This window comes from Dipodomys spectabilis, unplaced genomic scaffold (assembly GCF_019054845.1).
Source record: "Dipodomys spectabilis isolate Male_0828 unplaced genomic scaffold, ASM1905484v1 ptg000297l, whole genome shotgun sequence".
Taxonomy (NCBI): domain Eukaryota; kingdom Metazoa; phylum Chordata; class Mammalia; order Rodentia; family Heteromyidae; genus Dipodomys; species Dipodomys spectabilis.
This window is the reverse complement of record NW_024870974.1, coordinates 17,887,461-17,913,157: the sequence shown is the minus strand read 5'-3', so window position 1 is coordinate 17,913,157 and position 25,697 is coordinate 17,887,461. Positions and strand designations below refer to the sequence as shown.

Here is a 25,697-nt window from a genome sequence, read left to right as displayed (position 1 = left end):
CTGTACATGCAGGAAGGTGCTAGGTGACTTGGTTGCTAGTGAAGAATTGCTGGCGATCCTCCTGGGGGGCATTACCTCATAGGTCAAGGTATCTCAGATGTCCCAAAGTCATTCCCCCCGTCCATAAGGCAGTTTGCTCTAAACAGGTTTGCTTCAATTATAATGGATGGAGCCAGGTCTTTGACAAGTAATTCTTTTAGTTTCCCTGCCACAGAAGAAAATCTCTTTTTAAGAAATTCCAGACATTGCTCCCTGCTTCCTCTACAGATTTCAAATGAAAAGGCACAGGCTCCTTTTCTGCCACTCTCCACAAGGGAGTGTCCCTGAAGAGTTCTTTCTAGTAACAGATGTCAGTGTCCTGAGGTGCGTCTCACTCGGAACCCCAGCACATCCGGAGCACCCTCCGAGACTCCGTGAATTGTGAATGTTAAGATTTCCCCAAAGCTGGGCGTGGTGGCACATGCATGTAATCTTAGCTACTCGGAATGCAGAGATAGTTGATCCCAGGATAAAGCATGGGACCCTATTTGAAAAATAAAGTACAAAGGGCTGGAGGTGTGGCTCAAGAGGGTGTACACCTACCAAGCATGAGCCCTTAGTTCAAACCCCAGTACTACCAACAACCACGGTGATAACAGTCGCACATAAAAACTACTCCCAAGGCTTCCCTCCCAGCAATTGCTCCGATCCATGTTGTGCTCTTGAGCTTGGTGCCTACCCAGACTTGATGTTGATTTGCCATTCATTTGTTGCTTGGAACTGAACCCAGGTCCTTGAGCTATGCCAAGAACTCAGTCTGACATCACGAGCCGATGGGTAGTTATTGGAAGGTAGTAGATAAGGCTGGGCTGACGCTGCCTGCTTGTACTCCTAGTCAGGAGGCTGAGCCTCAGCATCTCTCCGGGCGGTGAATTCGGGGCCAGCCTGCACAGAGGCCCCCGTCAGATGCCGGCTGTGTTCTCCTCGCGGCCCTGTGCGTGCTGTGCGCATCCTTTGCTTTCTTTATATCCAGCACGTAGAGGTCTCGGTGGCAGTCGCTGCCCAAGGACTGCTTTTCATCAGGGTGATGGATTTCATTCGGAGATACCCAAGTATCCCCTGAACAGGGTTTGTGATTCAGGTACTACAATAAACTATGAATGATAATCGTGTAAAACAGTTTTGAATAGTTTCTGAAAGATGTGGCGTGAACGTAGTTGTCAGGTAGCAAGCAGGCCCCGGCTCTCTGTCCCTCCCCTCTCTTCCTGCCTCGGTCCCCTACTTTTTCTCCTATACAGGTTCTAGAGCCTTCTTCAATCCTGTCCATGCTCCCCCTTTTCCTGCCCCCGACCCCACACTTCTGGGCTGGGGTGGAACCCAGGGCTGCCCACGTGCTGGGCCACCCCTCTACCACGGAGCTGCACCCCAGCGCCCCACGCTCCCATCCCCCTCCTGCCAGCCGCCTTGGACCAGGGCCGTTCCTTCACCAGCAGTTGGAGTCTTCATGTTTTTACTATAACGTGGTAACGATTATTTCAAAAGAAAAGGCAGAACCCATCTTTTTAAAAGTTGTTTTGGCACACACATCCATTCTTTTGCTCACAAAACCAAACACATGTTGCTTTTTCAATAAATCAAGGCAGGGAAGCTGTGTAAATAGAGGAGAGAAGGGGCGAGGATGAAACTGCACTCGAAGCAGTGAACTGCCCAGTATAAGAATTTCCATGGCTGGCAGGAAGGTCATTTTATAACAAGCTTATTGGCAACTTGTCGGTGCTTAGCCTTGGGCCGGCCTTCATTTAGAGAATGTGGAGGGTTTTGTGGGTCAGCCTCTCCAGCAGACCTCCAGCCTTCCTGGGGCTGCTGGGGCTGCCAGTATCAAGCCATAGTGAACACCGAGGGGCCTCACAGTGACTTCAGGGCTTAGGTGGGTCAAGCCTAAGAAGAGCTGGGTTTGAGGGAGCAGAGGACCCCGGGTTGCCTGGCTGTGAGCCCAGAGCGGCCTTTGACATTCTGCTCAGAGATTGGCTCCTCCTGTGGCTGGTGACGTGACTCTGCAGAGAAGCTCTGGTTAGAAGGTTACCCTCTGGAATTTCTTAGGACCAAAAGCCTTCGTATCAGTTACTGTGGATCACCAGACCTTGTTTCTGATCCTTTGTGAAAGGTATTTCATCCACTGACCTTCATTTGTAAACATTGGATGCTGGACACAAAGGACACAGGGGAATTGACCCCGGCTGCAGGACAGCTCAGGGACACAGGCAGAGTTTGACCCCTGGCCCTCCTCATCCAGTGCCGTATGGCGCCCTGAGGCTTGTTTTTCTGCAGAAGGCTGAAGTTGTTCACACTGTGGGTGTCGTTTCCCCCACCCCTGCCATCTCCATTCTGAAACCTGCTCTGACAAGGGTGTGCTCTTGTTCAGCGGAGGGACGGTGCCCGGCCTTACGACCGGTGCCAGTGATTGGTAGTTATCTGTAATGAATCAACATTCAGGTCTGGCTGCTGCATATTTATTACCTCACATCAGGGCTGATGTTTGGGGATGAGGCTGTTCTGATCCTCAGAAGGGCTGAGAGACTGGATTTTTAATATTTGTAGACAATAAATATTTAGTATTTCATCTCCACCCTTTTTATGATGAACAGCTTAGGTAAAGCATCTCAAAGCTAGTCACAAGGCCCTTGTGAGGTTATTGACCACAAGTGTCTGTTCACAGTCATTTAAAAAATATTACTTTTGTTCTATTTTATTACTTTAGGTTCTTCTCTCCAGCTTTGTAGATAAGCTGTGCCCAGAATCCTTCACCCCTCTGGGGTGCTAGTTAACGCACTGTGGCTTGTTGGGGTAATTTTGGTATTTATATTGTGGGCTTACATGTGGCCAAATCACGCACTCCTTTGCTGTGTTATAACTCCAGGTTCGTTTTTTTTTTTTTAAATAACTTCACAATGTGGATTATTTGTATGACATGGACATAAAATTGACTTAATGAAAAAAATTGATTTTCTAAAAAAGACACGTTTGAATTTTGTAGCTTTTTTTTTTAACTACTTAAGACTTCACAATTAATTAAATCTTGCATTCGTCTTGCTTTAATTTTGCTTTTCCTCTTCATTGGCTTTGGTTGTTAACGATTTTCTTACTTTACTGCCATTGTTGGAATTTATAGTTTCCTGTTCGTGCGCTGAACCTCCAAAACCTCAACAAGGCTGGGTCTCCTGAGCCCTCTTTCTCGCTGAGTGGGAGACGGTTTAGCCAGGCAAAGCATTGATTTTTGTACTCAAACACGCCTGGCTTGGCACCCTCATTCTGCTTCTTAAAATCTGAAGAGACCTTACATAAGTGATTTAAGCAAAGCGAGGCTTAGCAAGATTATCCATGTAAAAGAAGAAAAATAACGTCCACCCTTCAAGATAGCCAGTCACAGGCCACCTGCTGGGATTTTCCATCCCCCAGAGAAGCTAATTTGATCTTCTAGTTTACCTTGACCCCAACTTCCTGGTTCGTCAGTTTCATAATCTACTTACCACATAGCTGGGGAACATGAAGCAGCTCTGGATATGTTGGCCTGAACTTGTGTTGTTTCTGATAGGCCCTGGAGGCCTGTTTACTGCAGCCCCCCCCCCCCCCCCCCCCCCCCCCGCAGCAGGACAGGACCTGAGGTATTCCACAGACAAAGTGTGGGGAACTCCCTGGGACCCAGCCAAACTGGAAATCATTCTGAGCAGGATGGAAGCTAAACCCACCAGTCAGCTCGCTAAGTAACTGCAGGGTTTTCCTTGACAGAGCCGCTGTGGTGGCCATGCTTCTATAGCTGATTCTTGCACAAGAATCCATGTCCTGTCAGGGACTCTGCAGAATTACAGTCCTCTGGCCTCTAGAGCCCTGTAATTTTCTGAAATGAAGCTATAGTTCCTCGTCTGCTAGGCCAGATTGTTCCTGTTCAGCCCTCTTACCTGATTCCATGGCAGCTGTCTGGAAAGAAGGAAAATAAGAATGATAGAGTCTGTTCCAGGAGAAGATTGATCAGAGATGTCATTCTAAGATCTTTTAAAGCAAAACCAAGAACGCTTGCCCTGGGAGTGAACTGTGGAAGGCGTCAGAGAATGAGATGGCGGTGACCTACCTTGCTAAAGGAGGAAATGCAGTCAGCAGCCTCAGCATGTCCCAGGTCAAAGACTTGAGTGTGTGTGTGGCCATCGCGCTTCTCGAAGGTCTGGGGATGTCTTCAGAGCCTGGCTTCCTTTCTCTGCCCACACAAGTCATGTTCTGTGATCAGGAGCGAGCAAGGCACTGCTTTTACGTGCAGCTCAGGGGACCGGCTGCCTCCCTCCTGCAGTCTTAAGAGGCTTTTGATGCCGCAGAGCACCGGGGGTTTGCAGGCCAGCCCCGAGCCAGGGCAGACGGAGGAGGGGAAGCCGGGCCTTCTCAGGCCTGTGGATCCTCAGCTAGTTCCAGGGTGAATGGCTGTGGCCCACACCTGCCTGTCTCTTTGTAAATAAAGTTTTATTGGAATATAGCTAACTCAATCCTGTTTTGTCCATGGCTGCTTTTATCCTGTAATGATGGAAGAGTTGTAGTTTCTAGAGACCTTGGGGCTTGGCTTGAAAAGCTGAATGTCGTGACTGTGGACTTCCAGCTAATCCATAATCCAAACTTAAGTGCTTAGTGAAGCCCACATTTCTTAGAACCTAGTTTCAGGAATGTGACATGTGACACTGAGTGCTGTTTAGTAGGTATTATGGGTGATGTTTAAGTGCATTTTTATGCATCTTTTCTTGCCACTGAGCCAATCAAAAGTTTTCCTTATGGATTTTAGATGCTATTAGGCATGTGGGCAGAAAAATCTGTAAGACTTCATCTCCAATTAACAGACAAAATGATGGACCAGAGGCATGGATCAAAAGTTAGAGCACCAACTGTGAGCAAAACAGCTTAGAGTATGAGGTCCTGAGTTCAAGCTCACTACCGGCAATAATAGTATTTTTATTGTTATTTCCGATGTAGAATGCAGTTACAAAGACAGTACGGAGTTCCTTCAAACACTTCACTGACCTATGTCTCCTAGAAACTATTTTTGTTGTTGTTGGTTGTGGGGCTTGAACTCAGGGCCTGGGTACTGTCCCTGAGCTCTTTTGCTCAAGGCTAGTACTCGACCACTTTGTGGCACAGCTCCACTTCTGGTTTTTTGATGGTTATAGAAAGAGTCCCATGGACTTTCCTGTCTGAGTTGGTTTTGAACCATGATCCTCAGATGTCAGCCTCCTGAGTAGCTAGAATAATGGGTGTGAGCCGCCAGCCCCCAGCTAGAAACGTTTTAGAACCCTGGTGCCTTTGGTGTTATTTGTTGTTATTGTTGTTGTTGTTTTGTTTGAATTGCAGACTTGATAAAGGCTTCACCAGTTTGCCATCAAGTGCTCTTTCACTGTTCAGTCCAGGCCGCCATATTGCATTTGACAACCCTTGTTTTACTTTTGCAAATGGTGAGATCCACTTAATATCTTTGAAATATTTCCTCTCCGGCATAACTTACTTGCTGTCTGTGGGTGAGAGACTGTTTCGTCTGTGATGGTTTAACTAGAACCAGAGACTCAGAAAGAGAGCTAATGACCCCGCTCCGTTGATTGAATGCCTCCTAGTCTCCAGTCACTGCTGCGAGCTTTGTGCCTGCTATCTAATTTAAACCCCACAGTGGCCCAGCCTGTAAAGTTCCCTCTTTCCTTTTGCCTGAGGAGAGCTTAGGTTAGGCCTAGGTTCAGTTGTGGTGGACTCAGGTGTTGACCAGTACGCCTGCTGTGTACCGGCCCCCAGAGATGCAGCTAGAAAGTAGGACCTTTTCCTCAAAAAAAGCAGCAGCAGAAGCAGCAGCCTAAGAAGAGGATGGTGTAGAAGATGCACAGCCAGCCAATGGCACGGCTGGCTTTGGAGCTGTGCGGCGGCGGGATTGATGCACTTGCCACTTGTGTGATGACGGTTTCTCGTAGCCCGTTCTTGCCTCCGGCACATGGTCCTGCCTTCCTCCCGGGCGTCTCAGTGCTCACCTCTCTGGCCATTCTGTGCCTATTCTGTTGAGCCACTGGAGACTCGAGGGCGTGAGCTCTGTGCTGCGTTACCCACGCCAGCTCTCCCCCTGCACGGCCTGAAGACAGGTCAAGGAACGTAGTGCAGTGCAGGAGAGTGCACAGGTATATCTCTTACGATCCCCGTTGTGCGGCGGTGAAGAGGATGCTGGGGAAAGCCACATCAGCTGGGCATGGACACTCCTTCCAGACAGCTTGCTGGTGATGGTTGGATGAAGGTAGAGCTACGTGTGTGTGTGTGTGTGTGTGTGTGTGTGTGTGTGTGTGTGTGTGTGTGTGTTCTCCTCCCCCAGCCTTTTATGTCTCTCCCCAAATTCACCTCCACAATGCCCCAGGTTCTCATGGAAACTTCTTGCCCTGAGAATAGCCAGGCAGACACTTTGTGTATTTGCAGGATTGTGTTTCTGGGTTAGCAGTTTGAAATTTACATGTGTTTTTAGTGAAACACCCGTGTTTCTATTTTCCTCTTTGGAAAGGGCACAATTCTGCTCAGGGTAGGCTGGTGTGATGTTGTCTCTTCGCACTGGAAATGCACAAGTCCTGCTACTGAAGACTCTTTCAGCTGAGTGTGTTACATTGGGAAGATAAAGGACGTATTTCAGTAGTTCTCTTTAATTTATTCCCATTATGGTGACTGTGGCTTCAGAGCTTTTCAGGAAGGGCTGACTCTTTTCCTCCATTTTTATAAACCACAACTTTGCTTTCGAGAAACTTGTGGGCACTTAGGTACATTTTGTAACCAGTCAGTAGCTCATTATTAAATAGGATTGGTACTTTGTACTTAGACCAGTTTCACCAATCAAAAGTCCTTGGTTAAAAGGGCCATGGGAGGTGGAAAATAGTTTTTTTTTAAATTGAAACTTGAGAAGTGGTAGAGACATATTTCATCATGCTCTGTCAAATGCACCGGGCTTCCCATTCACGGCACCCCAACAGCTTCCAGGTGGCTTTTTCTTTGAGCCACAGCAGACACCAAAACCACCCAAGGAACTATTTCCTTGAGGCTCCCAAAGAAGATTCTGTTAAGAACGGGGAAGGATATGAAATTTTACCCTGCCTGACTGCTATTGCCTCTCCCCCACCCCCCCCCCCCCCACCCCAGGGGCTTAGGAATGCTGGAAAAAGACACAGAATTCCCAGCCAGAGTCAAAGCACTACTCGCCAACCACGTCAGCGCCAGTCCTCAGGAGTCACAGTATTTTCTGGCCTGAGTTCTCAATGTCTCCTTTCCCAAAAGGTGCTGTGTGACATAGTACAGAAGAGAATCTCAAACCTTTTAAAATGCAAATCTTTTCTCATAAGTAAAAACCATCTCTGTCTCCCACTCGTGGGCATCTACCCAGAACCTTACAAGTGAGGATAAGGTAAAGACACTAGCACATCCATGTTCATTGCTGCACTCCCCACAATAGCCAAGTTATGGAAACAGCCCAGATGCCCTACAAAGGCTGAGTGGGTCAAGTAGATGTGGTATATACATAACAATGGAAAGAATAGGATGTCTTTTTTTAGGGAAATGAATGGTCCTAGAAAGAATTATGCCCGGTGAAGTAAGTCAGGCTCAGAGAAACAAACAGTGCATGTTTTCTCTCATATGTAGAAGCTAGATCTAAAATACAACCATATGTGATAACATATACAAGGTTTTATGCATATCCACAGAAACTAACTAAAGGATGGTATACTTATGGGAATATGTTGATGGTGTAACTCCTCTGAACAACTAACCAACTGTTTACCAAAATGAATACCAGGAAGTGATACTCATAAATGAAGGGAGGAAGGGTGAGTAAATATAGTCATTTTAATCCATGAACATTATGTAACAATTCAACTATGTAATTAGAAGGGAGGGAAAACAATGGAAGAGGTGTATAAGGTGCATTCTACTCACAATCTGGGTTATGGAACTGTAACCTCTTTGAATAGTTACTTAAAAGAGAATTTTAGTTATTAGCAGAAAAATGTAATCTCTGCCTTCCAAGGCCATTTGACCTACAGGTATTCTCCGGAAGAGTCCGGAACAGAGGCGCTTGCTCAATAGATGGGAGAGAGTATGAGGAACCCAGAGAGAACGGCCTCCTGACACACAGACACGGATGCGTCTCGACCAGGAGGGAGGTGGTTAATTCATTAGACACACAGATACCCAAGAGCCCAGGTTGTCCTGAAGCCCAAGTTGAGAAAGATTGCTATTCTAAAAGTCGTGTTGTTTCCTTTGATAAAAAAAAAAAAATATTCTCAGGGGCTGGGAAGATAGCTCAGTGGTAGAGCGCTTGCCTTGCATGCCTGAGGTCCTGGGTTCAATTCCTCAGCACCACATAAGCAAAAAAAGAAAAAAGCCAGAAGTGGCATTGTGGCTCAAGTGGTAGAGCACTAGTCTTGAGCTGAAGCGCTGAGGGACCGCACCCAGGCCCAGAGTTCAGGCCCCACGACCGGACCCAGAAAAAAAAAATTCTCTCTCTCCCCTTCTCCCGCCTCCCCCTCCATTGTTTGCCAGACTGGGAGCTGATACAAGCCTTTTGTTCATAGCTGGCACCACTCTACCACTTGAGCTCCACATCTATTTTCAGTTTTTTTTTTTGTTGGTCCATTGAAGATGCATTTCTTAGGTTTATCTGCCCAGTCTGGCTTTGAACCAGAACCTCAGATCTCAGTCTCTTGAGTAGCTAGGATTATAGGTGGAAGCTGCTGGTGCCCAAGTTCAAAAATGTTGTAAATTAAAAATGGGAAATAGAATGCCAGAAATTCTCTGAAAGGTGATCTCAGTGAACCAGTTTGTGCGAGATTATGCAATGTATGTATGTTAATATTCTAATTTTTTTGACACAATGTTGGCATGATGTTTTATAAAATAATTAAATTTCTAAAATAAATTTTTTTGACCCTTTACAAAAATAGTAACTTAGAAAAGCAGGAAAAAAACCTGGAAAGCAAGAGGAGATATTTTATAATAAAGCTCATATCTACATTCGTTTGCTTTCAAAAAAATTGGACAGCCAGGCGCTAGTGGCTCATACCCATCTTTCCTAGCTACTCGGAGGCTGAGATTAGAGGATCATCTCATCTCCAGGTTTTTTTGGAAGTGGAGCTGTGGCACAAGTGCTAGAGTGCTAGCCCTGAGCAACAAAGCTCAGAGAAAGTGCCTAGGCCCTGAGGTCAAGCTCCCAAGTCCAACACACACACACACACACCACACACCACACAAACACACACACACACCACACACACACACACACACACACACACACACACACACACACACACACACACACTTGGATAGTGCCTTAGTGAGCTAGCTGTGAACTGTACCAACTTCTTCCCTCTACCGTCAAAGACATGGACCTGGTTACCGTCAAAGACATGGACCTGGTTGTGTGGGATGTAAATACATTTCCCGCCACCCTCACGTTCTTTCCCAGAGATGAGACGAGCAGAACGCCATCTCCTAAGCCACACTTCTAGCACAGTTGCCTTTCTCAGACCTTCCATTTCTCCTCAGTCTTAGGCTTCACCTCCACCCACTGTTTCAAGACTTGTGTTTTGCGCCACTTAGGCATATTACAGCTCACTAAGTTTGTGTCCATTTGGGACTGTAAACAGTAAACAAATGTCCAGCTGAGGAAAACCCGGGAACACAGACACAACAGTGTAAACCTAAGTGCTGTGTGTGTGAAAGGTTATCTACATGAAACAGCGTGTACATGATCGCGTAACACACACGCGCTAAGCAGCTGCAGGAAGAACACGGGAGGGAAATAGGCAAATGGCACCACCCTGACCTTGGGTCAGACTTGCTCGTTTTGAATTTAGGACAAGATGAAGAAAACCTAACTAAGCAATAGACTCTTTCCTTTTGCATTTGCTGTTTCAGTAATTTCCTTTCCAAGAGCAAGGAGTATTTTCCACCCTTCCTCAACCAAAAAAAACCCCAACAAAACACAGGTCTTTTTTTTTTTTTTTTTAAGAAAAATGGAAGATTAAGTGTAGAATAGCAATATGATTTATGAGCTTTATTTTTAAGGCCTATACATTTAGTCACATTGTTTGTCTTCACCCTGCAGCTGTCCGCCCTCGGAGCGGATATATGGTCATCATTTAATCTCGCGGCCGTGTATGACCAGGCAGACTGGACGGGGTGTGATACCACAGCCCACCATCCACCATCCCCACTGCCCGCCCTCCCAGCACCTTGAATAATTGCTGGAGATTAAATGGCAATTGTTTGGCTAACTGTGCCCTTAAATTCCCTGTCAGAGCTTAACTGATCCATCCTCTCTTTCCCTTTCTGATTCCTAAGACACCCTCAAAGGTTCATTTTCTGCTGAAGAGTCACTTTCATAGCTGGTGATTCAGATTGTTTCTAGATTTATAGGCCTCTTGCTCTGGGGTGAAAGAGGTTCTGTGCCTGCCAAATGAATGGCTGCATAGGGGAGTTGTAAATAAGTTCTTCAGAGAACAATATTTTGTAATCCCAACCCCTCCCTCCTGTTCTGATGATAACGTAGGAAGCCTGCGCTGTGAAATATCTACCGGTTCAGTAATAGAGAATTTCATGTACCTGATTTATACACGTTACCTTGGTTGCCCTTCCTGTGGCTTTGTAAAGTATTTAAAAAGGATTAAAGACGTTATCTTGCCACCAAGAGAAGCAGTTGGTACCCTAAGAGATGAACGGGTTGTAGCCTGCCCTCCCAGGGCAGGTCGCTGGCCTCCTGAGCAGACTAAGCAGTGGGCAGCCTGGAAGAAAAGAGAATGGCCATGCAGAGAGGGAGGTGCTGGGCAGCGGTGCACTCTCTGGTGGGCGGCTGGAGGAGCGCGGGCTCCTGGGGAGGCAGATTAGATAGTCAGCCTCACACCTGGAGCAGGGAACTGGGCACTGGCCAGAGCCTAGACACCAAGGGAATGGAGGCAGAGAACCGGAGCTTGGGTGCTATTTTGAGGTGCACCTGGGAAGTTATGGCATTGGGTCTGGGACAGAAGGGTCGAGGACAGCGCAGAGGACTGTGGAGGAATAAGAACGATGCTCATGGAGACTGGTTTGGGCTGGATAGAGTGAATCGAGGGTGGAGACAGTTGGTATATGAATATCCATGTGTTGAAATATTGAATGGAGAGGTTGCATGTGGCAGGGTACTAGATCACCCGCCTAGTGTGTAGAGTAGCTCTGGGCTAGGAAAATAATGGAAAGAAATGAGCTTTCAACACTGCTTTTAAAGGAACTTGGAATATCATAGTCGGAAGGTAATTGAATAATCCAGATGGATGCAGGTGTGTGTGCTTTACATCTCCTCCAAGTCTGCCGGTCCACTGACCTTGTCAGCTGTTCAGAAATTGAAACTATGCAGGAATGCTCAGGTCACTACAAATCTTTGATGTCCATGGACTTCTTCCCCCCCCCAAACTCATTTGCCCTTCCTACAGAAATCTTGCTTCTTAGAGACATTTCCCCCCCTGCATTTTCAAACATATGCGATCAGATGAAAGAGCTTTTAATGTTAAACTAATGTGTCTTGATCTTTGACATCTACAGGCTGTGTGGTTAACTTTTCCTATGGACAGAAGAAATGGATGCAGAGAGTCCCCCAACTTAGGGAGGTTCCAGTTAGGAGTTTTGGTGATGAAGGGTACACATTTTTACTTTTGGTAGCGGCCAGGCTTTGCGTTTTGATTTTAGCCTGGTGGTAGGTAATTTAAGAGCCAGCCTCCCATCAGCCAGATGGGAGTGAGCGGGAACGGCTAGTGTGCTGTGGTGTGGAGTGTTGTTCAGCTAGGATATTCAGGAGGTGAGGTACACTCTTCACAGTATTTTCGACTTAACCATGGGTTTATCAGATTGCAACTCCCATTGTAAGTCAAAGAGCACCTGTATCTTAGAAAGTTGTAGCCCCTGTGTTTTGCACTTACTCAGATAGATAAGATTGCATTCTCCACCAACCTGGAGAAGTAAAATCGTATGTGTGGTGTGGGGCGGACTCACTTTGGGAGGGTTCAGAGAGGACTGCGCTGGTCTGGAGCGACGGGAGCTGCACTCTGGCCAGAAGAGTCGGCTATGGAGCATGTGGTGTTCTGTGCTCTTGTCCTGTTCATCCTGTCCTTCAAACTTCCTTCTTAGGCTAAGCCAGACCCGACCGTCGATGGTCCAGTGGCTTAACCAGCAGTCTCAGAGCGCGCCAGGCACCAACGCCGCCGTGACTCCTCCCTCACCCAGGTCCGCGTCTTTCCCCATCTCTCCTGCTGCCTCTCTTGTGGACAAGCTTCCTGAAAGGTACGTGGCGTGGATCAGGATGTGGATGGTGATCATGGCACACAGAGAGAGGCTCTACACACTGACAGACAGCAGAGAAGTGGGCGTAAGATCAGTGTGTGTATGTGAGCATAAGTGTTTAGAGACACTGCAGTGAAACCCTTTACTTGGTGCAGTAATATACACTAATAAGCGTACTTGTAAAAAGCCAGTCATAATGTAGTTATAAGCCAGTCCGCCTTCTGTCCCGTCCCTTCTATAAAATAGCGGAACACTTGCATAGAACCCACAATGGTATCAGTCATGTCTAGATAACCTAATATTTAACACGTGTAAAGCGGTTGTTACACTGTCTTGAGGGTGGAAAGCGCGCCAGGACACCTTGGGTAATCAGATGCGGTTTGGACTGGAATATTTCCGCTGCAGTGTCAGTTGAGTCTGCAGACGTGGAGTCCAGAGGCCCGCAGCGTGGACTGCTGTGTGTGTCACGGGGCGGGTTCAGCCAAGTCCCACAGAACCCGCTACTCCTGCGACTGTGCATCCCACAGAACCCGCTACTCCTTCTGCTACTGTGCATCCCACAGAACCCGCTACTCCTTCTGCGACTGTGCAGTTATCGACTCCGTTACTTTGGAAAAACGTTGTTTTGTCGGTGCATATCGAACACCTTCTTTGTATTGAAGGAAGGCAGCCTGGGCACGGGGAACATGAACGCTTGCGGCCACTTACTGAGCAGAAGATCTGTAGAGGGCAGAGGGTGTGGCCATCAGCAAACTTGCCGGCCAGGATGTGGGCGGAGGTGGTTCTGACTCCCGTGAAAGGGGGTGCTCTCTGCCCCGACGTGGGGTGCCCTTCTCCCGAGGAGTTTGCCTGCTGCTGACACAGGCGGGGCGTGAGAAGTGGGTGGGATTCGCGCTGCCAGACGTTGCAGTTTCCTGCAAGCCTTTCTTCGCTCTTCGCCCCGCAGCATTCTCAGTCGCAAGGCCCGCGCCGTGTACCCCTGCGAAGCGGAGCACAGCTCGGAGCTGTCGTTTGAAATAGGAGCCATCTTCGAGGACGGTGAGTGTGTGGGAGCTTTGTGGTGCTGAGTGGTGACACCAGGATGTGTCACACCTCCACAGGGGACACGGGACGTCCTGGGGACCTCATCACTGCCCATAGCCTTGTGGCGATGTCCCTGGCATGTGGGCACTGGTCGTATCTGTGCTGGGGCACCCTGGGGACCGAGAGCTGCCCCCTTTGAGGCTCCCAGAGCACCACGGTGCCGGGTTGTTGGGAAGCATTTGCTTGGACCGCTCGGAGTTGAGAAGCTAGCTCTCCTCACAGCTTTTCTATTCTCGCTTCTCCTGAGACCCTCACCGAACCCCTCCGCTGCTCAGGTCACTGTCGCTGTCCCCACAGCAGAGCCCCACGGCCACGCGCTCCCTTCACACCCACGCCCGCTACCTGTGGACTGGAGCTGGGCGTGACTCTCTGTGTGTGGGCATTGACTGGAAACATGGCGGGGGTTTTCGTTTGAGTGCTTGAATGTTCACACGTGGGCCTTGAGGACCTCTGTCCGACTGAATATTCCACACATCGCCCCTGTGGTTTTGTCTGTGTGTTTCTCCCCCCATTTCTTGCCTCCCTAGACCTGCTCATTATGAAATTCACCAGTTGCTGTGGCAACAGTGATGGGGTGTGTGGGTGGAGCTCCCCAAAAGAGTTCTGGGGAAGCGGGGTGCTGGGCTGGAGGAGGGCACGGCTGATCAGCCCCAGAATGCAGCAACGTGGGGCAGAATGGGAGGCTGGCATCCACGCAGCTTAGCTGAGGACTGTGTCTCAGTGAGTGAGTTACCGCTTAGAATAGGTGTGTGTGTGTGTGTGTGTGTGTGTGTGTGTGTGTGTGTGTGTGTGTGTGATTTGTCTCATGAGAGCCAGAGGCGCTGCCAGCGTGAGAAAACAAGCAACACCACCACAGTGCACACAACAGAATGATAGTTGGGAGAGCAATTTTGCTTTTGGAGCGTTAGCAGGATCGTTCCTCTGTCCTCATGTCATCCGTCCAGCCACCGCGGCCGCGCAGAGCCTGCTGGAGGCCGTTCTACGGCAGCGCGGCAGATGGCAGAAGGAGAGCTGAGACGGGCATGTTAAAATGCTCCTGTTCAAGGAATGGGGATAATTTTTACTTTGTGTGACTGAGCCTCTGACATCCTTGTGTAGTTTTGGTGAGATAATTACCTGGGTAGAGGCGTAGCATAAAGGATGCAAGTAACAAAAATGGACTCAATTGGCTCTCTCAGCCTGAAATGGGCTTACATGATAATCCATTGAAATGAGCTGCTCCGGGGCTGATTATCTAAAACTGTCACCAAAGATCAACGTATTCCATGCGGTCTTGGACCCCGGCTGCTGCTGGGGACAGATGGTGGCCGCAGCTCCTCCCCACACTCAGCTCCAGCGAAGGGAGCTCTCACCCCGCGCTCCTCTTCTGTAATGAGAAAGTTTCTAGAGCTGGAACTTTCGTCCGAATTCCTCAGCTCCCGTGTCTCACTGGTCAGAACTGGTTCAAATGCTTGCTTTAAACTCATTGCTGGCCAGCCCTTCGATTGGTGAGAATGCATGCCGGGGGATGGAGCCGGAGGAATGAGGTCTGTGCCTAAACCAAACCCGAGTCTGCGGGAGAAAAGGGGGCCGCTGGGAGTGTCCGCCCCCAGGGCTCAGCTTCTCTAGCTCTTAGGTCCCTGGATGGCTTCCTGAAAGACAAGGAGTGACACACGTGTGCGTGTGTAAGTCACATAAACGCACAGTGTCAGACTTGCCAGGTCTTACTTCGTGTGGTTCTGAAGGCAAATGCCAGACCATTCATCGCCAACACGGAGATCAGACCATGGCTCCTCCCTTTCTGAGGGCCCTGGGCAGAGTTCTGGGGTTCTCTATGTACCAGGCCTTTCGTTCCAGTCTATAAGGATGTCTGCCACACTGATGTCCTGCCAGGCTGGCCTGAGGGGCTGCTGGAGCGCGCCGCTTTGAGCTATGGCTGACCCGTGGCTGACCCGTGGCTGGCCATTTTGCCACGATGAGCCTTACATTTTCAGCCTGTGGTGCTGGTGTCCAGCTGTGTCTAGACTTGCTAGCTGGGCAACCAGGGTGTCTCTACAGGGCCTTAGTCCCTCCCCCAAGACCCTGTCATTCACACATGCCTCGTTGCTGAGCTGACTTCCCTACCCACACAGGTGGGCATTTCACTTTCTGTGCATGCTTGATCTCAGCTAGCTCCAAAGCATGTACATGTCTGCCGATGGCCGCCCTTCGATGGCTGTCGGGGGTCTTCCCTCCTGAAGCCTGATGTGGAGCAAGACAGCAGGCAGGTCATACGACCTCAGCTTCTGTGGATCCGGGCAGGCCTCCAAGAGGCCACTATTTACAGCTCAGCCTGCAGGCGTGTCTCCAGGAACACGCCCTTTCTGAAGAGCAGCAGTGAGTCGGTGTCCCTAAAACACCCAAGGCATTTTTCCTGCGGTCACTTAGCCATTTGGAATCTCATGTGGAATTGGCATTCTCACATGATCCTGTAGTGCGACAAAGGAAACCAGCCTATGACTTTCAGTGGCCTTTGGAGAAGGCCAGAGCCAGGTCAGAGTGACCCCGAGGCTGCACTGTCGGTAGTTATGTGGTTTGGGATGTGCACAGCCGGGCAGTTAGAAACCAGAGCATCCGGAAGGACGGGGCGCTCAGTGGGCCGTCCATGCTCCGTGCCCTCCCTGTGTGCCAGACTTCACTTGACTTGAGCTTCTAGCCGCAGATTTGTTCCTGTCGTACTGAGAGAGGAATGCCCTCATTCTCCACCAGGGAGGGCCATGTTTGTGTGGGCTCAGGGCAGCGGATGCTCCTGTCCCTGCCAGAGACCCTTTTCACTGAGGCTGGGGACCCTAGAAACTCATTTTACTGGGGGCTGCGCAGCTGACAGACCCTCTGGGCGAAGAGGAAGTGGCTGCATACCAAGGGCTGCTGGGTTGTGCGAGGCAGCCACAGTCGGGGTGCAGCTGCTCCCGCAGGCTCAGGCTGTGTGTTAGCCGCACCTGGGACATGAGGTTCCCTTAGTATGGGAGCAAACATGAACCAAATTGCTCCTTCAAATATGTAGACTACTCTAAAAAATTAGCTTGATACTGTTCTGGGAAGTTGATCTCACAGCCCAGCAGTGTTGAGATCTGTTCCCAACATGGGGGGAATCTTAGAAATGTCAGATGCCAGACAGCTCTTGTGTACACCATGTGATCGTAGTTAACTCAGAAAGCAACAATCAGTACGGGTATTTGGGACATGGACTTTAACCATAAGGAGATCTCCTGGACGAGGCAACGTCAGTGGGGAGACAGGGCCTGCTGACCTCCACCAGGCCTGGTTTCAGGTCCTACGTCCCAGCTATGAGAAGGCCGCTGGAGCCGAGAGCAGACCCCGAACACCAGGACTGACAGGAAGCTTGGGTTTGGCTTGAAGCAGGGAATGATGTGCTAGATGCATTCTAGAAAGTTCACCAGGCAGCTTTGCATAGTGCCTTAGAAGGGGCCAGAAATGGAAACCGGGCACAGACAGTTCAGTGTGCGGAGAAGACAGGTGGGCGCTGTGCTGGCCAGGCCAGCTATGGATGGTCAGAGCACTGACTGGAAGTCACAGCTCTGATGGCCACGCCCACTGGCCACGCCCACCAACCAACCACGCCCCATGCGACCCGCCCACCAAAGCCCACACCCTCAACTGGCCGTGCCCTCATGTCCCACCCATCCTCTGGCCATGCCCCCGTATGTCCCGCCCACCAAAGACCACGCCCTCTATTGGCCACGCCCTGCACGTACCGCCCTCTGACCACGCCCCCTGGGCCCGTGTCCCTCCTGGTAAAAGCAGTTTCTGTTCCTTTGCAGTGCAAACCTCCCGGGAGCCTGGCTGGCTGGAAGGGACGCTGAACGGCAAGAGGGGGCTCATTCCACAGAACTACGTCAAGCTGCTGTAGCTCCGGGCCCCCCCCCCCCGCCCCTCCACCGATCCTGGCACCCGCCCCCCGCATGCCACATCCACACTCCGGAGTCTGGGGTCACCACCGGCACCCCAGGGCCGGGCGGCTCGGCAGAGTGGACGGTGCACTGGGCAGCCGCGTCAGGACTGGTGATTTTGAGTTACCTGGGCGTGACAGCGTCGGAGGGAAAGCAGCCCTGCCGTGTCCCCGACGGGGCGGGGGTGGGGGCCCAGGCCCACGGAGGAGCCCTCTCCTCTGCCCCGCCCTGGGCACAGCACGCAGGGCGCAGCCCAGCAGGCCCAGGGGGCTTTTCCAGGCCTGCTCCCCCTGGCCAGCCTCCTGGGCGCCCCTCGCCTATTTATAGCAGCTTCTGGTCGGTGCTCCTCACCTGTGTGCTGTTAGCCCTGTGTACAGGAAATAAAACGTTATTTACTACTAGTCCGGTCTGGCCTGATGTGGAGGGGAGCATGGTGGAATTCACAAGCCTGTCACTCGGGTGATTTGGCAGCCCCTGGGTGGAAAGTCATGGTGCTCGCGTGGTATCATGCAGTCGCTGGATGGCTGTCCTGTCTACCACAGGACAGGGTACCTGCTGGGGCGTGGCCCTGTCCCCACTCATGGTGGAATCCTGAGAGGCTGCTTGCTGCCTCCCCCTGGCCTTCCCCTCCCCAGAATGAGCAGGACTGGAGCTGGGTGTTCAGACATGAGCTGTCTGTGTGCCCACCAGACCTCGCTCTCGGCCAGCTTGTTCAGTAGCTCCCTCCCAACCACCAGCCTGCCCCCTGCCTCATCGGATTAGGCTCAGCTTTAGGCGGGCAGAGGCCAGCGGCTCGGGACCCCAGACCCTCCATGCATCCCCAGGTGGCAGCCCTCTTTCCCCTCCGCGTCTTGATTTCCGCTCGGGCTGAGCAGCCTCTCGGGAACCGGGCCTTTCCTTTATGCAGAGCTCAGTGCTGTAGGCCTCACCATGCTGCAGCCAGCCCCGTGCCAGGGGGTGACCACGTGTCCTGAACCTGTCATCGTGCGAGAATTACCCAAGGCCCAGTGCCAGTAGCTCATGCCCAGAATCCTAGCTACTCAAGAGACTGGTATTGGAGGACTTGAGGTTTAACACCAACTACAACAGACAAATTCAAGACCAAGGAAAAGCTGCAACCGGAGGCATGGCTCAAATAGTAATGTGCCAGCCATGAGTGAAAAGCCAAGCAAGAGCACAAGGCCCTGACTTCCAGCCTTGGTGTCCACACTTTTTTTTTTTTTAAAGAATCAGGAGAAAGGTGTGTCACCATCTCTTCTGATGTCACCTCATGTGGTCTGTTAGCTCATGTTGTCTGCATCGGGGTGTCAAGTCTGGAGTTCTGCTTTGAATCTGAGAATTCCCCCCAAAGACTTGTGTGCAAAGGTTTGGGCTGCGGCTGCCGGTGACACTCTTTGCAGGTGGTTTGAGAGGCGCTACCTAGGTTATGTCAAGATCAGGGACCTTGTTCTCTACCGTTCTCTCTCAGTCTTGACCACAAGAGTTCACTCTGCCTCAGGTCTCTGTCAGATGGTGCCTTTCCAAAGCCCAGCCCGTGCTACAGCGAGCAGCCCTGAGACCCGAATCTGAGCAGCTTGTCCTCAGAGATTGGGCAGCACCCTGTGTTCTGAACGGTCATGTCCTGTCCTACTTGGCTGCCGAAGGGGTGTAGAAGGGAAATGTGGCTGCTGAGAAGAGCCTCCATGTTTGGCTACTTGTATGAAGTCCTGTGCAGGAATGGGCACTGGTGGACAGGCGTTGCAGGCTCAGCCCTGACCGTGTCCCCAGCAGAATGCCTAACTGGTATGCCCCAGGGGACATTCAACATGCCAAGACACGATCTGCTCATTTAAGGTAGGTACCCCGGGTTCACAGCGAGGTATGCCATTCCCCAGTGTGCTTTACGACCATGAATGCTTGAAGTCACCACGTCTGGCTCTTCCTGTCACCTTTGGTAGAATAAATCATCACCACGATTGGTTTGTTTCCTACAAAAGCAGTTCACTCCAGAGGTTTGGAGTTGAATAGAAGCAGAGTCTGGCGTGGAGTGTGCTTAATGGCTGGCATTTAGCACCTGTGCAAATACTTGAGGCAGAGCAGGAGCAGCTGGGTCGAAATCAGGTGGCTGAGGACACGAAGAGCCACAGGTGTATCAGACTATGGGAGAAACTTGTAAGTCACGCTCCTAGCAACACGTATTGTCCAGATGAGGATGGGACTGACTGGTAGGGCAGGTGGATTGGCGATTCCAAGCTTTCATCCCTCCCTAGATCCATGTTCTTTCATAAAGAGCCCTTGCTGATTGCACCTGACCAGCCAGAAGCAAGCTTGATGCAACCAGAGGAATGGGAGATGTTGGACTCCCAGTGTCTTCTCAGAGCCCTGCCTGTGCCCAGGCTGGCTAGCTGGAGGATAAGAGTCTACAACGGAGCAGGGCCAGACACACGAACAAGTCCAGCTCTGCCACAGCCTGGCCAGGATCAGAAGGCCACTGTGAGCCAACTCACTGACTCCCAATGGAGGAGCTACATAACCAAATTGCGGACTGAGGCGCTAACAGCCTACTACTTGGCCACACACTTCGCTTTGCTTTGGACAGCCTTGGTGAATACTGAGATTATGGCTGAGGATGCTTTACCCAACATTAGTTGGGATGACACTGTTTTAACTGCTGAGAAAAATGCCGCCCTAACCATCAGGTGGCTTTCATTTCAAGGGCCCCGAGATGCTTTGAATCAAGTCGTTTAGTCTGTGTATCCTTGCACAGCGTATTTTTCTTAAGTATGTTAGCACTGATGTTTGCGTAAAGGGACAGCGTCTTCTATTTGCAGTGAGCATGCAGAAGGGAACGAGAGCCTTGTACACACAACAGGAGGTTGGTTTTACGGCTGTGGTGCTCTTAGCCGGCAGAGCTGCGCTGATGGTTCCTAAATGTGGATTCTATGGGCCTAAGAGAAATTCTTAACGTGAAATAACAGTTGAGCTGACCCAGGAGAGCTCGCCAGCTTTCACCAGAGCCAGGATTCTTTTTGGTTGCAAGTGAGGAGCTGTGAAAAACCCTCTCTCTGAACAGGTGGTTTCATAAATTCTGTAAATATAAATGTGCTCTCACTTACAAATGTTTTACAAGATAGGAAAAAAAAATCCAACCCAGTCTTTTCCTGCCCTGTGTTCATGGCTCTGCTGGGTTTTAGAGTTACAGCTGCTGTGTTCAAGAATTGACTTTGTTGATGGAAAAGTTTTCCTGCAAGCAAGTCGTTTCACTGCTCCCCTGTTAAATGACACGTGTATTTGGGTTGATGTAGTGGGAAATAAAGGTTGTGTATTTTAAAATGAACCTGCTGTCGGGCACCAGGGCCTAGCTACTCAGGAGGCTGAGATCTGAGGATCGTTATTCAAAACCAACTCCCAGCAAGAAAGGCTTCTCTCCAATTCACCAGCAAAAGGTCAGAGGTGAAGCTGAATGCCAGCCCTTGAGTAGAAAAGCCAAGTAAAGGCACCAGCCTGGTAGCTGGGGCACCACTCCTGGCACACACCCACAAACCACGGGATGCTGGTCATGGCTTAGCGTTCTTTCGTGTCCGTGTTTCTGAGCAGAGTCCAGGGGAGAAGCTTATGGAGAGGGACTCCCAGGCTACTGGGGACTGAGCACACACGGGGAAGCACTGAGGAGTCATGGGCATTGGGCGTGCACTCATGGGACGCTCGGTGTGGAGTGAGCCTGTGTATGTGTGGATGGCAGAAGCAGCGCTGTGTAGATTGCTCATTAACACAGGGCTCCGCAGAGAAGTGGAATAGCAGAGTACGCAGAAGTGAGGAGGCCTAGGCAGGCCTCCCGCGCAACGCTCTTTCTGCACGCCAAGCCTGCGCCCCATCTGCCGTGGGCAGAAAGCAGCAGCGCTGGCACGGCGCCGGTACCTGCGCACCTGCAAATGAACTGCTTCCCAAACAACAGGCGATGAAAGTAAAGGATTTATTGTAATCTGCGTACAGTCCTTTGCAAAGACAGACATGTTTTTGCATAAAGATATAAATTGCTTCATTTTAAACTAGTTTAGTGTTTCTTTTTTTAATTATATGAAGAAGTTTTGGTGAATTATGAATTGTACCAAACCAAGGTATTTTCCTTTTTTTTTTTTAAAGAGCAATATGGTACAAAAATAAGAGCAGACAGACAGGTTTGGACTGGGACAGGCATTGAACAGTGAAATTTCAAATATGGCTTTGCTGTTTCATCAAGCAAAGTTGCCGAGACACACATGAAGAACCAGTCACTTCCTTAATGCCAGGAACGGACGCAGACGGCCTCCATCTCGAACCCAGTGACGCAGAAATCCCAATTTCATAAACATCTGAACTCGAAGCTGCTTTCCTGGCCGTTTCTGCCTTCCAGAGCCTCTCGGTCTGCAGACGGTGGGTCTGTGGCTTCCGAACGTGTTTTTCAAATAGCTGTGCTGGAAGTGGACTGCGCGGAAAGATCTGCCTAGAAACTAAAATCGGGAAAGTTGCAAATTATGTAAGAAAAGCTCCTCCCTCTGAGTGCAACTTTTCGCAGGTGTCTTTTGAAAGACAAGGTCACGTGGCTGGCAGGGGAACCCTGGAGAATGGGGTTCCCAGACTGCTGCCTGCCCGCCCGGCCTTCAGCTTGAGCTACAGCTTTTAGCTATTGGAAAATAATGTGATTTCACTGAGCATCGGATGGTTATCACCATCGCTATAAAAAGATTAATTTGGCCTCTATTCAAAGTAGTTCATTTAGTGCAATCACTGGGAAGTTTCCCCAAAGATACACAGCGTTGTGATTTGGGAGGGAATAGGGGGCAGGAAGAACCTCATAAATTACATCAGTGCCAAACGGATTTGTGAATTAAAAAAAAAAATTAGTGCCACTGTCTTGCTTCTATCATCTGTAGTGTTTTTGTTTTTCTCCAAAACGGTTTATGTATAAAATTTCTTTTTTAAAACCTACCTTAAAAAAAAAATCTAAAAACCCTCTAGTGATCTGGTCTCCTCCCCGCCCTGACTAACCCAGCTCGACGCACCTCCCTGCGGCTCTGCCAGCCAGCCCGCGGCGCAGGAGGCCGCCCCGCCCCACCACAGACAGACAGCAGAGCGCATGGAATTTGCTTTTCTCCCCAAAGGAGCAGGTTGGGCTTTCTGAAAATGGAAGGAGCGGAGCTTCCGGCCTCCCCCTGGGAGAGCAGATTCTGCTTCTTGTGGAAAGAGGGAGAGAGACAGAGAAGCTTCTGGAAAGCTGCAGCACTGCCCGATCTTCCAGCCCAGGGCACTGTCCAGAGACACCTGCGGGAGCCTCCGCCACCATGGGGCGCTGGGTGGTCCCCCCTGTGGAAGTCGGGTGAGGCGGGAGCTGACAGACTGGGCCAGGACCCCCGTGCACCCCAAGTAGGAGACCGAGAACAAAATGAAGTACAGAAAGAAGTAGAAAGGCTTAAAGACAACCAAAGAGGTTTCAGTGTGGTTATTTACAACAGAGACTGTAAAATGGTAAGTCAGAGATGAAGCTAAAAAAGGCACAGCTTTTCCCTTTCTTAAATACACTGTAAACAGCTCATTATGCATGCAGAACATTTCACTTTACAAAAAAAAGTTTTACCTTGTTTAGACAAAGATAGTACTTAAATAGTCTCCAGCAAAATAGAATTCTTTCAAAAATACTTTCCCATTCATCCTATTAACCATTAAAGATTTTTGTTTCGTATGTGTCTCATTTACAAAAGTTCTTTATACCTAATTTCAGGTCCTTCACGATTTATACATACAGTAATGTACAGCACAGCAAAAGACGGCAAAAAAAATTATTCATAAAGCCAACACAATAGATACTAGAAATTGAAACCAAGGATTTGTCTTTAACATCTTATCCATTCTAATTAAATAATAAATGGACTGGAACCAGAGCGGCGGGTGTGGAGCCCGGGGACACGCCCAGACCACGTCACGTGTTCTGTTATTACGCAACAGGAATCTGTATATATTTTTTTCTTTTTGTGTGTTTTTTTAAATAACGAAAGAATATTAATGCCCCATATTGACTACACGTTTTATGTGCAAACCAAGGGTAAGCTTTGAAAAAGTCCATTAGTCCTTAAACCCTTTTAAAACAAGCGAACGATATCAGAAACTACATGGCATAGTTAAAACTTCCATCTGTTAAAATATCAAAATCAGAGAGTTATTGACTAGATATGGCTTTTCATCCAGAGGAACAAGAACGTGTTTCTAAGCGTTGGGGGGCGGAGAGGGAAGAACTTTGAGACTGCTCAGCTCGCCCGCATCCATGACACAACCCCCGACGTGATTTGAAACTTGAGAATCTGATAACAAGGCTGAATCAACCATCATGTTAAAAAAAACATGATTTCTTGGCCAGGTGCCGGTAGCTCACGCCTATAATCCTAGCTACTCAGGAGGCTGAGCTCTGAGGATCGAGGTTCAAAGCCAGCCCGGGCAGGAAAAGTTCTGTGAGACTCTTTTTATCTCCAAAAAACCACCAAAAAGCCGGAAGTGGAGCTGTGGCTCAAGTGGTAGAGCGCAAGACTTGAGCAAACAACAACAACAAAAAGCTCAAGCACACAGGCCCTGAGTTCAAGTCCCAGTACCGGCACACACACGAAAATGATTTCTTGGGTCCTTCATGGGTGTGGAACAACACGGGGAGACTTAAGGCAAAGCTCTTCTGGTCAGACGTCTTCCTCACTTCCGGTGGAAGTAGAGCGCCCTGGCATTCCCAGACTCCACCTTGGGCAGCTGGTCGCTGATGATCTCCACCAGCATGGCCGGGAACTCCACCCTCAGCGCCTGCGACTCTCGGAAGGTGTAGAAGCAGAACTCCAGCAGGTCACTCACCAGCTGCAAGGCACAGACACAGGCAAGGGATGTGACCTGGGGCCTTGCTCCCACTCGTCCCCACACAAATGGGAGCTGGCTGGGAGCTTCCCCTGCCCCCCATCTCGAGGCCACCCCTAACCTAAGGCTACAGGAGCTGCTGATGGCCCTGCTCACACCACAGCCATCAGAGACATTCACTGCTGAGAACACCGTGCCCCACGCAGGCCCTGGGCCCAGTGTGCAGAGCTACTGGCTCCCGGGGCCTGTGAACCGCCCAGGCCCGCCCTGCCCTCTCCCTCCCGGGCTTAACTCCAGGGCGCCACCTTGAGACCCTGACTAGATGGAACCCAAGCAGATCCATCCAGAGGCCTGCCTGTGTCGGCCTGTGAAAAGTTCAAGCTAGGATGGCTTCCTCCTCCACAGAGAAGAGCCGGGGCAACAGGTTAGCGGAGCTCCGCGTTGAGGTGGACAGCCCTGGGGCGGACACTGAACCAGCAAGAGAGAGATTCAGACAGCTGCCCGAGGGAGAGGCCAGAACCTGGGAAGGCTCACAGACCTGGAACGACAGACAGCCTAGAAAGAGAAGAAACCAAATGCCCTGGGGTCTGCCCTGCCCCTCAGATAGTGGGGTGTGTGTGTGCATGTGCATGCGTGTGTGTGCGTGTGCGTGCGTGCGTGTGTGTGCATGCGCGCGTGTGTGTGTGCATGTGTGTGGACGCTTGTGCCCTGGCTTGTGCTCACTCAGATAACAGCGTGCAGTGTGCGCACAGCCTTGCTCTGGAGAAGGCTCTGCTGCACTGAGGGCAGAGGGAGCAGCAGCTGCTGGCTGCGGTGTTCGTGCTGGGGCCCAGGCTCATTCATCACTGCACGGAAGCTCTGGCGGAGCTCGGTGCCTGGCTAGAACCAAAGCCAAGGCTGCAAAGCCCACGGAGGGCCGAGGCCCATCTTCAGGAGAGAGCTGCGTACGGGCCACTCCATTCAAGTGATAGAGCTGGAGGGCTGGCTCAAGGAGTAGAATGCCGGCTGGCAAACATGGAGTCCTCAGTTCAAATTCCAGTACTGCCAAGAAAAGTGATAGATAGTAGATCCTCCCATCAAATACGCTCATATCAACACGGGGTGTAAGAAATAGGATAAACCGAGGTACTTTCAATTCATTCAAAAGACCATAGTTACTCTCTAGCAATAGATCCCAAAGAAATACAAATAGCTGAAATTTAAATTCAACTGCAAAACACTGATTACCAAAAAGCTCAGCGAGATCTGAAAGCAATGGTTAAATGAAATGCAGTATATGAATGAGATTTAGCAGCAAGCATACAATCCAAACCTAGGGAGTTAACAGATCAATAATCTAACTGAAGAGATAAGAGTTAAAAAAAATCTCTATGACATTGTCAAGTGGAAGAAAATATATGAACTTGAGGCAGGTGTTGTGGAATATGGATAAAAATGAAAGAAAACTAAAAGAACAAACTGGATTTTTGAATGCTTGCAGTTAAAAGGGAGGAGGAGGAAGAGGAGGAAGAA

The 25,697-nt window shown here is 49.9% G+C and overlaps 2 protein-coding genes across 2 annotated transcripts in view; one reads left to right on the top strand and one right to left on the bottom strand.

Annotated features, from left to right (window-relative positions):
- Positions 1-17,740, top strand: part of Arhgap10 (Rho GTPase activating protein 10) — a 210,102-nt gene extending 192,362 nt beyond the window's left edge. The window contains exons 21-23 of the mRNA XM_042701765.1: positions 12,175-12,327; positions 13,274-13,365; positions 17,211-17,740. Of these exons, the coding sequence (XP_042557699.1) occupies positions 12,175-12,327; positions 13,274-13,365; positions 17,211-17,299 (334 nt within the window). The 3' untranslated portion in view covers positions 17,300-17,740. The remainder of the gene's footprint in view (positions 1-12,174; positions 12,328-13,273; positions 13,366-17,210) is intronic.
- A 6,155-nt stretch (positions 17,741-23,895) lies between these two features.
- The window catches only part of Nr3c2 (nuclear receptor subfamily 3 group C member 2), a 237,436-nt gene continuing 235,634 nt past the window's right edge, over positions 23,896-25,697 (bottom strand). The window contains exon 9 of the mRNA XM_042701897.1: positions 23,896-24,188. Within this exon, the coding sequence (XP_042557831.1) occupies positions 24,033-24,188 (156 nt within the window). The 3' untranslated portion in view covers positions 23,896-24,032. The remainder of the gene's footprint in view (positions 24,189-25,697) is intronic.